The sequence below is a fragment of the Caretta caretta genome, chromosome 7 (genome assembly GCF_965140235.1).
Source record: "Caretta caretta isolate rCarCar2 chromosome 7, rCarCar1.hap1, whole genome shotgun sequence".
Taxonomy (NCBI): Eukaryota; Metazoa; Chordata; order Testudines; family Cheloniidae; genus Caretta; species Caretta caretta.
In genome coordinates this window covers 114225326-114241255 of record NC_134212.1, presented here as the reverse complement: position 1 = coordinate 114241255, position 15930 = coordinate 114225326, and the positions used below count along the sequence as shown (strand labels likewise).

At 47.4% G+C, this 15930-nt stretch overlaps 1 protein-coding gene across 3 annotated transcripts in view; it reads left to right on the top strand.

Annotated features, from left to right (window-relative positions):
- Positions 1 to 15930, top strand: part of VWA2 (von Willebrand factor A domain containing 2) — a 75235-nt gene that overhangs the window by 47654 nt on the left and 11651 nt on the right. For 2 of the 3 annotated variants that reach the window (XM_048857000.2, XM_075131067.1), the window contains 4 exons: positions 2396 to 2451; positions 4071 to 4178; positions 6350 to 6931; positions 8737 to 9288. In XM_048857000.2, coding sequence (XP_048712957.2) covers positions 2396 to 2451; positions 4071 to 4178; positions 6350 to 6931; positions 8737 to 9288 — 1298 coding nt within the window. The remainder of the gene's footprint in view (positions 1 to 2395; positions 2452 to 4070; positions 4179 to 6349; positions 6932 to 8736; positions 9289 to 15930) is intronic. The other variant, XM_075131066.1, reaches the window with a different exon arrangement.

The window sequence follows — 15930 nt, the reverse complement described above, 5'->3', positions numbered from 1 at the left end:
ACACACCTCCATTGTTAGGTACGATGACTTGGGTTTATGATTTACTGTAACTTTATATTAATATTTATATTACAACAGCACCTAGTGGCCCCAGCTGAGGTTGGGACAGGCTCTGTACATATACATAGAGAAAGTCTGTGCCCTGAAGAAGGTGCAATCTAAGCAAAGGGTGAGAGGGGAAACGGAGGCATGGAGAGGCAAAGTGACTTGCCCAAGATCACCCAGTAGGTCAGTGGCAGAGCCAGGGTTAGAACCCAGATTCCCAGGCAGGTTTCCTTGTCACTGGACCATCCTGCCTGTTATGTAAATAGCCTCATTTATGTATTTCACACAATTCCTATTTGTGCAACACTTGCTTATATTCTATGCAATAAAGAGAGTGGATAAATCCCAGATACTCTGTTGACCCTGAACCAAATCCAGCTAGTTGTGATATTAGCCAGGCAAGCTTTTATTTTCAGGGAAGTCCTTTTATCCTTACTTAATGGAACTGGGAGATGCTGGGCTATGGAGAGGCTTCAATAGCTGTCTGGAAACAGCTCCCACTCATACCGAAGAAAATATTAAGCAGATAGGTTGCAAAAAAGAGAAGTATATTGTCAGGTCAGTGGCAGCAAGTTGCACAAGGAGATTCCTCTCGAGGTGAGGTGAGGATGTATTTGAAAGATTGTGAAACTTATCAGATCCTTAAAGAAATCGAATGCCTTCTAAAAGCTTCATTACTGCAATTTGTACAATTAATGAAAGAATTTTAAAGTGACCTGCAAAGAAAAATGTAGGTTTGTGCTCTTTTTTTGTTTGTCTGATATATAAAGAGAGCCTGAAGGGGAGGGAGGCAGAAGGGGAGGAATTGTTGGTGTTTTTTCTCTTGCTTGTTTTTTATACTAGAAATTCAGGTCTTGTTTTCCAGACTAGTAGGGTTATGACATCAAATACAAAGGAAGTGAAACTTGACTCATTGAGCTGGGAATCTATTTTTATTCAGGCTGTCCAGAATCTCAGATCTTTTTTTTAAAACTCCAAATGTCTAACAAACCCCTGGAAGGACAGATCTGTTAAAGAGTGAGCATCCTTTCCTCTTCAATGAAGGGCTGAGAAATGCCACACTACACTCCTCTAAGCCCCAATGAGTCCTCCAGCAAAACTAGGGAAGATTAGACTTGACAAGGCTGATCTTTCTAAAGTTTTAAAAAAATCGGGAATCCATCCACCTTTTAAAACAAAACTCTCCTACCCCCGGCATGTTATAAATAAGGCTACGTTTTAGTCACAGATATTTTTAATAAAAGTCATGGACAAGTCACGAGCAGTAAACAAAAATTCATGACCCGTGACCTGTCCATGACTTGTACTATATACCCCTAACTAAAACTTGGGCCAGGGATGCTCCAGGGGGAATGCTCTGGGGGGGTGGGCATCGGTGCGTGGCCCGGGACCCCCGCTGGGGTTGGAGGGGATGGCAGGCTGGAGGGGAACCGCAGCCAACAGGAGCTGCGGGAGTGTGCCTGCAATCACGGGCAGCGCGCAGAGTCCCTTGGCCCCTCTGCCTAGGAGCTGCAGAGATATGCCAGCCGCTTCTGGGGGAGCTCCCCTACCCCCTGAGTTAAGCGCTGCCCTGGAACCCAACTCCCTGACCCAGCCCTGATCCCCTTCCCACACCTAAACTGCTGCTGCTGTTCGGGCAGCCCCTGAGCAAACCACACTGGCCCCTGCAAAAAAATCTGTGACTTCCGTGACCGACACGCAGCCTTAGTTATAAACAAGCAAAAAAGGGGGACACACATCATTTATTTTTCCCTTCCAGGTCACCTTTAAGATGAGATGAATGGTTTCAAAAACATGATCAATGAGCATTCGCTCATTGATCTCATATGGAGGGGTTCTTGGGAATCAAGAGTTGCTTTCTAGTGCAGCCCTTGCTCTCTTATTAACTGGAAAAGTTAGAGCTGGTTGGAGATCAGAGTTTCCGTTTCATGGGAAGTTGCAACATTTCAAAATTTGTTTTTATTCAGATTCAGAACAAAAGATTGATATTTCCCACAGAATGAAAAGTCCAAAAAATGACAATTCAGAACTATTGAAATATCTGGTATTGTAAAAATATTATAATATCAAATATTTTAATTCGGCATATGAAATAATTAGTAGTCTAAACAAAGTGAAGCAAATTGATAGTCAAAATGATTTGTTGCAACTTTTTCACCTCAAATTTTAATTCTGTCAAAAATCAGTCTGTTCCCACAAAATGTTTCAATTTTGATGAAACTGCATTTTTTGAGGGAAAACTCATTTGTCAAGAACTTTGATTAAATGGTCAGCCTTGCAAATGCCTTCTTAATCTTTTAAATACTTGGTCAGTCCAATTTCATATTTTGTACCAATCTTTCTATCTTAGTTGGAAAAGAGTCTTGATCAAACACCCGGCCAGATGCTACCGAACTACATGCCCAGGTAGGACATGACCTTTCTGAAAAATCTCATTACAGTCTAAGAAAAAAAAAGTGAACTAAACTCAGGTGATTATTTTAAAATCACATTCAGTTCCTCAGCAAGGATCAGAAAAGCAGGGATCATAATTCTTAATGGATGTTCGTGAGGAATAGACCCTTTACCAGTCTTTCATTAACCACTAAAGAAAAGAGTGAGATTTCTTGTTTCACTCATGTTCTTGACCATGAAATCATTCTGCTGGCTTAAAACAGTTACCTTCAGTCTCTCCCTTCACTCCTGGAGGAGCTGGTTCACCTTTATTAGTCTGAAATTCTTCACGTTCTTGTTTGTTGATAGAATCACACCGTTCCCAAATTACTATTGTCATCATCTGCATAAGCCAGCAAGAAATAGTGTCCAAGTATTGCATTAGTTTGGGGACTGCATTGCTACCAACGTGGAACGTTTCTGCTCAAGTTGTAGTTGAGTGAGATGCCTTCAGCCATGTAATTTGGAACCATCAGTATCATTCATTTAAGAGGGAACCTGACACTTAGTAGTTGTGTAACTTGGTTTTGTGGTTGTGTGGGAATAGCTCCTCTGGTTGATTTACCAGTATGACAGACCACTCAGTGGTTCAAATCATGGAGTGACCTGATTGCTTTATTTTCCTTGAATGCCCTTTGAAAATACATCCTCATCATTTAAGCCCCCTGATTCGGAAGGGAAATGGAGATTCCTCGATCTAGCAAAATTTGTATGTGCTACACAAGCAATGCAGTAAATTCTGGAGGAAAGGGTAGGATTTGAAAATGAAATGGATAGCTGCCAAACTTGTTCTGATACCGTCAATGTATGGTGTCACCATACCGTGCTACGGGGACACACCATAAATACAGCCCAGCAGATGAAATGTTCAGTGGTAGAGTGTTTTGGACTGCTTGCATTCACTATTTCTCATGGTAGCTTTTGAGCAAAAAGTGTTGTAAGCCACACCCGAGAACCATCCATGCTGAATATGCACCAAAAGGTATCTGAACAGAATGGACCAGGTTCTAATCTCTTCTCTGCTGGTGTGAATCTGAAGGAACCGCACTGATTTCAATAGTTACTTCAGATTTACACCAGTGTAACTCCAGTGGAGTTACTCCAGCATTTCCCTGATGTAAGTGATTTAACTCCACAGCAATTCAAGTGCAAGGTGGCAAACACACGTAGGAATGGACAGCTTTATAGAGCTGACACTGAATTGTAATGTGGTCTTACAAAACCGTGCTTAAAGAGAGCAGGCTTTTTTAAATGGTTGGAGCTGCCCTTGTCAAGAATATATTCATCAAGTGTAAATAAGTTAAATTTAAGAAATTACTGAGTTCTGCTAATGGGGCTTATCTTTGTACATTATTAATACTCAAGCAAAGCTACACAGACATCCCAGCCTTACTTAACTATGCTTTATTTGAGTAGAGAAAGAGACCTTTCTGCAAAGCGAAGGACAATTACCTTCCAAATGCCCTAGAGCCCATCTGACTCTGCATACTCTCAAAACACTTATAGCTAATCCACTGTGTAGCATGACTGCTGTATTTTCTCTCTGGGCCCAACCCAGGCTCTCTCCTTCTCCTTCTCGGGTGCCTTTGCAGATCCCTGTGATTCCCAGCCTTGTCACAATGGAGGCACATGCGTTCCAGAGGGATTAGAAAGGTACCACTGTGTGTGTCCTGTTGGATTTGGAGGAGATGCCAGCTGCGGTATGTGGGGCCTAAACCTGGTCCACTGGTGCGGTGTTAGCTCTTGAATCTGTTGATTGGGACCATCCCTCTGCAGCCTGCCTTCCTGTAACAGCCCTGGTATAGAATTATAATGCAGTTTGCTGGATGGGGTTGAGGCTAACCACTGCCTTTTAAACCCTGCTCAGAGGGCTGAGTTTGTTTTCCTACCGCTTGATACAGGGCTGTAGGGCTGTCAGTGACTGGGACTTGCTGCCTAGTGTTACCATTTCCAGGGGATGATCCTTTCTGCTCTCTCCTCAGAGCCACTGTGGCTGCAGAAGGCACCAAGAAATGAGTCCCACCAGTGGTGCCAATTTAGATGTTTCCAGGAGGTGGCAAATTCCGGTCCTTCTCCCTACCCCTCTTAAGAACCCTGTTCTGGTCCCTGCTTGCCTCTTCCTCCCCCTCTCCCCAGCAGGGTCCCTGAGTCTCCCTCTGCTAGGGAGTGTCCCCTGTTACCCACACCGTGCATGAGCCTGTCACCGGGAGTCGGTTCTCCGCGGACTCCCCTGGACTCTGCCCTACAGGCACAGACTCCCCATGTGCTAGGTCACAACTCCATTTGGCCAGGCTGCCTCCCCATCTGTCAGGAGGGGCAGCTGGGTCAAATTTCATTGGCACTGCGAGCACACAGCCTGAACGGTGTGCTCCAGCAGCAGCAGCTGGGCTGGGTTAGTACAGGACCATTGCATGCTAGCCATGCTGCTTACCCCGTGTCCCCTGAACTTTGCCTGTGCAACTTTGATCAAGTGCAAAAATCGGGGGGGGGGGGGCATTTTCCATTCCCCACCAGTAGCTGTCATTGAGTCCCACTATATTCAGAAGCCCCTGTGAACTTGGTCAACCGCAGGGGTGGGCAAACTCCGGACCTCCAAACATTTTAATCTGGCCCTCGAGCTACCACTGGGAAGCGGGGTCCGGGGCTTGCCTCACTCCGCACAGCTCCTGGAAACAGTGGCATGTCCCCCCTATGTTCCCTACACGTAGGGGCAGCCAGGGGACTTCACATGCTGTCCCCACCCCAAGCACTGCCCCCTGCAGCTCCCATTGGCCAGGAATCGCGTAAATGGGAGCTGCAGGGGCGGCAGCTGCAGATGGGGCAGCACGCAGAGCTGCCTGGCCTCACCTCCACATAGGAGCCAGAGCAGGGACATGCCGCTGCTTCTTGGAGCTGCTTAAGGTAGGCACTGCCCAGAGCCTGCATCCCAACCCCCTCCCACGTCCCAACCCCCTTCCCCAGCCCTGATCCCCCTCCCTCCCTCCAAACCCCTCGGTCCCAGCCCGGAGCAACCTACTGCACCCACCCCTCATCCCCAGCCCCACCCCAGAGCTCGCACCCCCAGCCAGAGCCCTCACGCCCTCACACACCCCAACCCCCAATTTCATGAGCATTCATGGCCCACCATACAATTTCCATACCCAGATGTGGCCCTCGGGCCAAAAGGTTTGCCCACCTCTCATCTACAGCCTCATTGGGGCTCCTTCCATCTCAGTATGCGGGGAAATCTGGAAGCAGGGCATGAGAAGTGGATCCTGCTGAAGGAGGGGGACAGCTGAAATACCTGTGCCTTGGCTCTGCACCCCTCGCCTCTCCTCCCTCAGATCCCTGAAGAACTTACCTGCACATATGGGCTGGGAATTTCAGAAGGGATTAATGATTCTGGGTGCCCAAGAATGTTTTGTACAAGAGGAGAATCATGCCTCAGGATGCCATTCGCTTTGGTAGGATGCCACAGAAACCTCAAGGGGCTGAGGAATACATTGCAGGAAGTCATCCAGTGGTTAGGGCATCTTCTGATACAACTTGAGAAACCTTAAAGGGGTGGGTGCTCCACATTTTCTGAGATCAGACTCCTTTAAGGTTTCTCAAGTTGTATCAAAAGATGCCCTAATCACTGGATGACTTCCTGCAACGTATTCCTCAGCCCCTTGAGGTTTTTGTGGCATCCTACCAAAGCGAATGGTGTCCTGAGGCATGATTTTCCTACTGTACAAAACATGTTGCCCAACACATTGTTTTGTTTTCTTGACAGAGAGGCTCTGGGGTGCATTCTCTCTCTCCTTCAGATCATTGGGATTGCAGGAGACCCACATGATGTGCTTGCTTATTTTTTGATTTACATGCAGTTACTCACTTCCTTTGCTTTCAGCACCGAAGTTGAGTCTGGAGTGCAGCGTGGATCTTCTTTTCCTGGTGGACAGCTCATCTGGTACCACCTTGGAGGGATTCCTGCGCTACAAGGCCTTCCTGAAAAGGTTCATTCGGGCAGTGTTGAGCAAAGACTCCCCAGCAAACGTTGGAGTGGCCCAGTACAGCAGTGATGTCCAGATCCCGATCAAAGTGGGCAAGTACAAGGATGTGCTCGGTCTCATGAAGAGCGTTGACACCATGCATTTCAGCGGAGGGGGAACCTTCACCGGCAAAGCCCTTCGGTATGTCACGCAGCATGGCTTTAAGAGTGCTCCGGCCTTCGCGGATGTTCACGACGATCTCCCGCGTGTGGTTGTCTTGCTCACGGATTCGGAGTCCCAGGATCCTGTGGTAGAAGCAGCTAAATATACCAGGGGCAGAGGGCTCTTCCTAATTGGCGTGGGCAGCGACTTCTTAAGAGCAGAGCTGGACAACGTGACTGGGAATCCAAAGCGGACGGTTGTCTATTCCAACCCCTCGGATCTGTTTAACAAGATCCCTGAGCTGCAGAAAAAAATCTGCAGTGTAGACAGTCATCCAGGTAAGGCCGTGGCTATAGATTGTAGTGCAGTGACAGAATAACTGCTCAGGGGAGTTCAAGATTTAAGGAGTAGGATGGTTAAAAGAATGAACTTCGGTTCCCCCACATAACAATGGTCGGGAATCCAGTGATACTGATCCATAATCGGCAGAGCACTCCCTGGACCTTGAGAGCTAGCTTGTGTCAGGGACTAGAGAGGCTGAAAGCACTGAACCCCTCCCATGCAAAGACCTATATTCCCCAGCTGCAAGGGTGGCTGTGTCTAAGACTGCTGCTTCCTCGGGCACCCATAGGCACGAATCAATCAAAAAACGGTAAGGACGGGTTGTGGTCCGCTCCCAACTCCTGTACCAGCCCAGAGAGCTGGCTAGCCAGCGGGCTAGTGGTATGGGGAGGGGGGGCTCATATGGATCAAGTATTATGTGCCGCTGAAAGGGGTAAACTGCAACATGTGCACTCTCTATCTGCGGTGGGGATTAGGGGGAGGAAATGAAGACCCTAGGGCATCATCCAAGCTTCATCTGGGGCGCTGCGGCTCTAGTCTGCCCCCGCCTTGTGGGCCTGGAAGCTGGTGAACTATTTCACTGGTCGGTGCACCAAAGAACGCTCTCCAGTCACAGGATTTCACTCCCTTTTCTTCAGGGACTCAGTGTTATTTCTTCAAAATAAAACTGTTTAACACAAGTTTGACATCTCAACCGTGAACTTCCCCTCTGATCCAGACCCTTCTGCAGGAGTTTGTTTACTCCGTACATCTACCTGGGCATCAAGGCAAGCCTCTCTGCTCCCTCCTTCTTCCTAGACAGCTCCCTACAGGATTACGCTCCACAGGCTGCCTGCCTGGGAGCCACATATAACCTGGGATATTTCCACTGCTTCAGAGACGCCTGTAGGAGCCTTCCCTGTTCCCTGCAGTTCTCTAGCTCAAATGAGCTATTTGCTGCCTGTTATGAGGACAAGGTGATCTCCAAGCTATCACCTGATTCCTGGCTTCACTGCTTTAGCTGGGGGGCAGCTCATCAGACACAGGTGAGGCTCTTAAAGTGCTGGCCACTCTGTGACAGGGCCTCAACGGCACAGTCTAGCCATAAGTAATTAATCCTTCTAATGCCCCTCAGAGTGAGGGTAGTCAGAATTATGATCTCTGTTTTATGGATGGGGTAACTGAGGCACAGAGAAGGTACGTATCTTGCCCAAAGCTTCCCAGGGAGTCATTGTCCGAGCCTAGATCAAACCCGAGTGTCCTGGCTCCTCCAATTATGGGCTCAGACCACAGGGCCAAGCCTCTGACTGAAAAAGGAATACCCTTGGTACAGAGAGACAGAAGGTGCATGAGGTAATATCTTTTATGGGACGAACTTCTCTTGGTGAAAGAGACAAGCTTTCGAGCTTAGGCAGAGCTCTTTGTCACATGTGGGAAAGGTACTCAGGTAGTCACAGCTAAATATGAGGTGAAACAGGTTGATCAGCATAAGTAGTTAACACATATAGTAAGAGACCATTCAAGGTGAAGGATTTGGCTCGAACCAGTGTAACAAGTGGAAAGAAACTAGAAATATAATCTAATGCAGTAGCGCTTGTGTTGATTGTATAGCTGGGGATTATCTTCTCTAGCTGCTCATTACGAGGGGGCTGTATATTCCTGTAACAATGAATTGTGAATTGCAATCTGCCATTCCTCATAATGCCGCAGTTCATTACTGCCCAGTAGTGATGTGTTTGCCTACGGGAGGTGGCTCCTCTGCTTTGCTCGGTCAATAATGACTATATTCTGAAAGGCTTAAAGTTTGCTCTCTCCTTTCCAGGCTGCCAGTCCCAGTCTCTGGATCTGGTTTTTGCCTTGGATGCCTCAGCTGGAGTTGGCAGGGAGAACTTCCTGCGGGTGAGGAACTTTGTCAGTAGCAGCTCTCTGCAGTTCAGTATCAATCGGGACGTCACCCAGATCGGCCTCGTGGTCTACGGCAGCAGGGCTCGCACTGCATTTGCCCTGGACGCGCACGTCACCAGCTCAGCTCTCTTTCAAGCCATCAGCCAAGCGCCTTTCCTTGGTGGCTCGGCCTCCGCGGGCAGAGCCTTGCTGCACATTCATGATGACGTCATGACCGTTCCAAAGGGGGCGAGGCCCGGGGTGAGCAAGGCCGTGGTTGTGATCACGGACGGGAGCGGCACCGAGGATGCAGTAGTTCCAGCTGAGCAGCTGCGGAGCGACGGCGTGTCGGTGTTTGTTGTCGGGATTGGGGGTGTACGGAGGGAGACGCTGCTGAGGGTGGCCGGTTCTCCCAACTGCCTGGTCCACGTTTCATCGTACGATGATCTGCGCAATTACAAAGACTTTATTATGGAAAGAATATGTGAAGGTGAGATGGCTTTTGGCCTCCCTTTCTCAGTTCTCCCGCTGCACCCAGAAACCAGCTGTTAGAAGCCTTATAAAACGGACAAACCCAAGGGTCTCACTGAGCCCCGGTCCAGTCCATGAGGTTTGGTTTGGCTACTTTACCAGTTGTGGTTGCCTGTTGTAATCCTATTTGGGTTAAATCAGCTTCACTCTGTGTGTTAGAGGCACAAGAGAGTTTAAATCTTGCTTTAAATGTGTAGGATGTCACATACTACATACACTGCAAGGTATCCAATGCAATGTTCTTACTGGGGGTACGAAGAGGGGACGTATTTCAAAGCAGCTGGTGACAAGTTCCTTATGAGCCACAAGGAAGGTTCCAACACCTGATTGTGTGAGTCCTTTATCTCAGCAGGCTTTGGATCCAGATCTGAAACTTGTGGCTCAGTCCCATCATTTCCTTCCTGTTGTCCCCTGTCCACTTGCTGCTCACGGCTGACTTGCTTGCCCTTGTAGTTACTGGCCACTAACTAACCATGGTAGCTTTAGGTTGAACGTTTAGGTGGGGCGACTGTAACTTGCCTTCATTGCAAACGGTCCCCGTTATTAGGGGCACTTTTGCGAGTGCGCTCAGTGTTCTGCTGTTCAGTGAAAAGCTGCTGTCTGAGGGCTCACGTGCACACAGCCTGGGGCACTGGAGAAGGGGGAACACATAGAAGGGGCTATTCCATTAAATTAAGAGCCCTCATAAGCACGTGGACCTGACATGGACAAAAATTTATTTTCTTCATTGTCTTTTTTTCTCCTTATTTTTCTGAATTGGGCAATCCCCCAGATAGCTGGGGTAAAGCCCCCATTGCTAACTATGGAACGGTGTCCTTTTATGATCAAAGGAAAGGGGGATAAAGGAATAACTTTCAGCCTTCTGGGGTGTTTTTAAAAAGCTGTTGCTTTGTATTTTCTTATGAGATGTACAGGTAAGTGTAAAGGTAACGACACAGGTGATCTAAAGAGTTAGAGGTGCTTTTATTAAGCAGGAAGAATACAGGTGATGACTGTAAATTAGTTTTAAGAATATACATAGGTACTTGATGTTTATACCCATGTGTTTAGTGCCATAGTTTCAACAGACCCCGGTTGTTAGCAGGCGGGATCGAACCTGGAACTCTAGAGCTAAATGCCTGAGCCTCTACCGCATGAGCTAAAATCCATATGGCTGTTAGCTAAGACTGTACAGCAGACTTGTTAATCGCTCTCTCTAAGTGGTCTCGGTACCACTAGATGGGAGAGAACACCACACACAGGAGGTGTGTGGGTTACACATGCAGCTCCATTGAAATGATTTAAGGCCTGATCCTGCAGGGTGCTGAGCAAGTCAGTAGTGCTGCTTGCAGGAGCTACTCAGTGACTTGCAGCACTGGGCCCTTCTATGGCATATATTTATACAGGGTAAGACTCAATTTATCTTCTTGCCATTTCTCTGTTTTATAATGAAGCCCTGTTGCCAGTACAGGCAAATCCAGTGCTTTGAGATCTGCAGCTATATTTATCATCATCTGAATATGGAAAAATGAGGGCGATTAGGTAGGATGGATGGTCTTGAGTTTAGGGCACTAGACTGGGACTTGAGTGATCTGGGCTGTTACCATTTCTGCCACAGATGTCCCGTGTGATCTTGGCAAATGTCCCTTGTCTCCCTGTGCCTCAGTTCCCTGTCTATAAAATGAGAATAATTCTTCCCTGAAGGGATGTTATGGCCATCAATCCTTGAATACTTGGGAAGTGTTCAGTTACTACCAGGATGAGGGCCATATAAGTGCCTAGCCAAATAGAATAACACTTCTATGCCCAGTAACTGCTTTAAAGGTCAAGCCTTTCGATAGATGGGAAATGGTTCTATTGGGTAATTCTGTTTCAGGAAGGAATGAACAACGTTTTCAAAGCACTGCCTTGGCTAAGAGAGATGGCAGATGTGCTAATGTTTTATGAGCAGATAAAGTCGAGATGAAATGGGATTAAACTCTTCCACTTGGAAGGCGGTTAGGCTGAAATGATTATAGATGGTCAGAGGAACATTCTGTAATTGTCTGAAAGCATCAAAGATCAAAAGAGTCCCAGCTGATCCATGTTTCATCTTCAAAGATGCACTTGCCTTTATCCAAGACGGGGGAGAGAGCTTAAAAGCTGGCCCATCAGAAAGTTATCATGTGTGGGCTGCAAAGGCATAATAATCAGCTCATCTTAGAAGGGTCAGTGTATTCTGTTTACCGAGTAGAGTCCTTAGGAATGTATTGCTGGCGTTAAATGGATGTAGGTTAATCACTAATTAATGCTTAGGGGAAAGAAGAAAAAAGGACTGTCAAATCCTCCCCAGCTTTGTCTGTGGGGGAGAGAAGGGAATGTGATGATGCAGAAAGAATTTTGGGGGCATGGCAGATTGAGGAGGCTCTGATCAGCTTTATGGTGAATCACTAGCATGCTGGGGTAGGTGGGGTGGAAGCAGATTGCAATGGATTTTAGGGGTCCCTGCTGCAAAACAAGGGGTCTCTTTCTTTTCTGTGTGCTGAGTATTTATATTGCTTTTCTGACCTTCAGGGTCAGTTCATTCACTTTGGTGGGAGTTTGCCTAAGTAAGGACCTCAGTGTTTGACCTGGAGTGGAGGTGTCTGATTGGGAGACTGCAGGCCCTAAGATGAAGGGATGCCCCACAAGACAAGTGAGTCATGCTTCCCCCACTGAAGAAATGAAATGGCTTAAGTTCCCAAGAGGAAAATGATGTTTACTTGAACTGGCTGGTATGTGAAACAATTGGTGCTCAGGGCATGGCTAATTTTCTGTTTGCACATGAGAACAAACTTCTGGGAATTCCTACAATTAAAATTACGTCCCGTGGACTGAGACAACATGAAAACCTTCTCAGTCACAACCTGCAAATTCCTCCCTGCCGAGAGTCTGGGATGTTTGCATAGCATGTAACAGTGCGACCTTAAAGACCTAGTCAGCTCCTTCTATTCACTCAGTTGCCCTTTAAAGACAAGAGACTGGGAAAGTCAGTAATTCCTCAGGAATTCTCAATACACCAGAGGAGAATGGACTTTTGACTGTGGGTATGCAGTATGGTCGTAGCCATGTTGGTCCCTGTTAGAAAGACAAGGTGGGTGAGATAACATCTTTTACCTCACCCACGTGTTACTTCAATAAAAGATATTACCTCACCTACCTTGTCTCTTTGATTGTGGGTGGCAGAGTACAGAGTGGCCTTAAAGTGCCCCTTCTTCAGAGCTGCTTAATATAGGGCATACAAAGAGAAAGAGCCACAGGGTGATCATGGGTCAGTGTAGGGTGATGTTCCTAGGGCATAGCACTTTACTAGAAACAAGGGGGAATCTTGACCTCTCTGTGCAGTTTTAATAGCAGTTGATGTGCAGTAGAGAAATATGTATTAAGGGTGAAATTCTCCCATGCTCAGAGAAAGCTGATAGGGTCTACGTGTGAGGAAAATTCCACTTAGGCTCTCAGACTTTTGCTTAAGTGTTCAGTAGGTCTTGGCTGTAGAAGAGAAGGTGGCAAAAGTCCATGATTACAGAGCAGAAACACAGCATTTCCTGAATTGCAGCTGTTATTTGCGTGTGCTGGTAACTATTGTTTGTGGGCCAAGGCTGGGGACAAGGACAGTGTAACAGAGAAAAATCTATCATTTCAACTTCTGCTTTAAGCCGGAGACATAATAACAGAACCAGAGGCCATGTGATGATTGCAAAGGCAGGAAAATCATGGGTTCTGATGTTAAAAGTATGTGAAAGGTAGCTTGGATCAAAGGCTAGTGTTTTCAGTGCACTCTTTGACACTCCTCCCGCCACCCCAATTCCTTGACCCCAGCTTGGACAGATGGAGCAGATCAGTGAATTGTTCAGTGTAAAACCTAAATAATGGTCACAGGTCATGGAAGTTGGTACTGGAATCCTGATGTTAATCTTCTGCTAAAGGATGTGCCACTGATGGTTGGCTGGACAGTAGAAATCCACATAGTGTCTGTTGTAATGCAGACGTTGTCTGTGTACGGTAACAAATCCTGTCAAGGAACTTCACCGTGGCCATTTGGATCTTCCTAATGAGAATGTCGATTGAATGCAGGATTTTTCTGTTTCAAAAGCTAAGCCTCTCCTCTCTTGAGCTAAAGGAGATTCTCCAGTGGCTGCTAGTGGTGTAGTTAATACTAACTGTATTTATTGTGACAATGCCCAAGCGCCAGCCAAGAATTGTGCCCCATTGTGCTAGGCCCTGTACAAACACAGAGTTAGTAAAGGACCCCTGCCCTAAAGAGCTTACTGGCTAGAGTAGGGTGACTAAGTGTCCAGTTTTGGACTGGAATACCTGGTCAAAAAGGGATCCTGGCGGCTCTGGTCAGCACTACTGACCGGGCCGTTGACTATCCGGTTGGTGGCGCCAGCCACCATGCTGCACGGCTCCTGGGTTGGGAAGCAGCTGGCATGTCCAGCTCCTAGCCTTAGGGGCAGCCAGAGCGGGGGGTCCGGGTGCTGCCCCACCCACAGGCGCAGCTCCCATTGGCCGGGTCAGGGCAGGGGAGGAACTAGTGCGACTCACGCTCAGAAGGTGGCTGTTGAGGGGTCGCGTAGCACGCACCTGTCCAGCTGCTGCCGGCCCTCTTCTCCTCACGCTCCTCGTGTGGATGGGCTCCAGCTGCGGCACATGCCCTGCGGCGAACCACGGTCTGTCTGTCGCCCCAGTGCCGGCACCCAGGAGTTCGAGGTGTGTGTATCCCCGTCTCAGAATGCTGGGAATGGGGCTGCACCCCCATCCCCTGTTACGGCATCCCTCCCCGCCCCAACCCTCCATCCCCCCATCACTGCATCCCTCCCTGCCCCAACCCCCCCACACCCTGATCCCCCTGTCATTGGATCCCTCCACTTCCCACCCCCTGCACTCCCACCCCCGTCACTGCATCCCTCCCCCGTCCCATCCCGTCCTGCCCCCATACCTACCCATCCCAGCCCTGTACCCCTTACAGTACTCTCCCACCCATCCTCTCCACCTCCCAAAGCCACCACCCCCATGTCCCTCGCTCCCCCTGCAGCCGTGCACCCGTTCACCTCCATACACTGCTGCACTCCCATTATGTCCATATACACCCCTGTGCCCTCCACATCGTCATGCATCTGTAGCCTTCTGCCTCCCCCTGCATCCCCATCCACCTCACATACCCCCCACACCCCCTCCTCTCTCCTTCACTGCCCCCTCTCACACACCCCCTGCTCTCGTTCTTGGCCTCTTTCCCTCCCCCATCCCCTCTCCTCCACCCCCATCCCATCTTTTCCCCTCCAGCCCACCCTCCTCCCTTCCCGGCTGGGTGATTTAGGCAGCCCCTGGAAAAGTATATGAAAAAGTGTCTCTGTGTAGGCAAGTGTGTGTGTGCATGTATGCATTGTATGTGTGTAAAAGCCTGTGTGTCTTTGTGTAGGGAGCTGTGTGTATTGCCACATGTGTGTATACCCGTGTGAATAAAATTTGCAGCCTAACTCTTTGACTTTTATTCCTTTTGCTGGCTTGTGCGCAAAAAAAATGAGATAAAATATGTGTGTGTTCATTTCATAACAAGTGTTTAAAAGAGCAGGGAAGTCTAAAAGAAATGTATTATTTCTTAAAAAGTGAATGTTGTTGACTAGTAATTTCAGAAGAGCCAATGTATCAGACATTTCTCCCCACCTTTGTCTAGCTACATTATAAACTCTTTGTTGCAGACTCTCTCTTTTTATGTGTATGTCCGGCACCTGCCACCCTGGAGCCCTGATCTTAGTTGGGGTCTCTAGGCACAAAACAACAGTAATAAATAATGTGGAAGTATAAGTGTTAGGGCATGCTACATGTGTACACATGAATACACGTGTGTATCTGCATGTAGGGGTGGGAGTCAGTTTGTCCAGATTTATTTATATAGGTATCTGGACAGGTGTGCATTTCAGTGGTTGTGCTCTGTGGATTTGTATTTGGGCTTCAGGAGTGGGCCTTTTTAATGGACCCATTGCAGCTGTGATAATGTGTGGTCCTAATTCCACACACAGAATTACAATATAGGCATTTATGAAATCAAAATATATTTATTGGTCTATCATTTCCACAATTTACCACCATTGACAAACATGAACTGTCGTCCACTTTCTCATAGATGGAATAGAACTGTTGCACCAATGTTGCATTATACAAAACATTTATACGGATGATGTGACATGAACAACTCAGGTTTTGTACTTGTACAAGAGCAATATCTGACAAGTTATTAAGCAAATACAGCTAAGGGTGGAGCAGATTCTTAGTATCCCTTTTGGATTGCCCATTATCCTCCAAGAAAGTAAAATAGTTCCCCAATTTCTGTTTTACAAGTTATATTCTTACTAGCTGTCTGACTCACCTGCATTTGAAGCTTAAATTCACTTTGACCTATTCACCCTTTTATCATGCATCCATTCTGGAGAGCAACACCAGCATGTAGGAGTATATGTATATGGCATTGGTGAAACAAATACTTTATCTGAATCTGGTGTCTGTTTTAAATAGGATGGTGAAAAGTTGGAGAGGGTGTAGAAGACAGCCACAAAGATAATTTGAGGGCTAGAGAAAATGCTTTACCATGAGAGGCTGAAAGAGC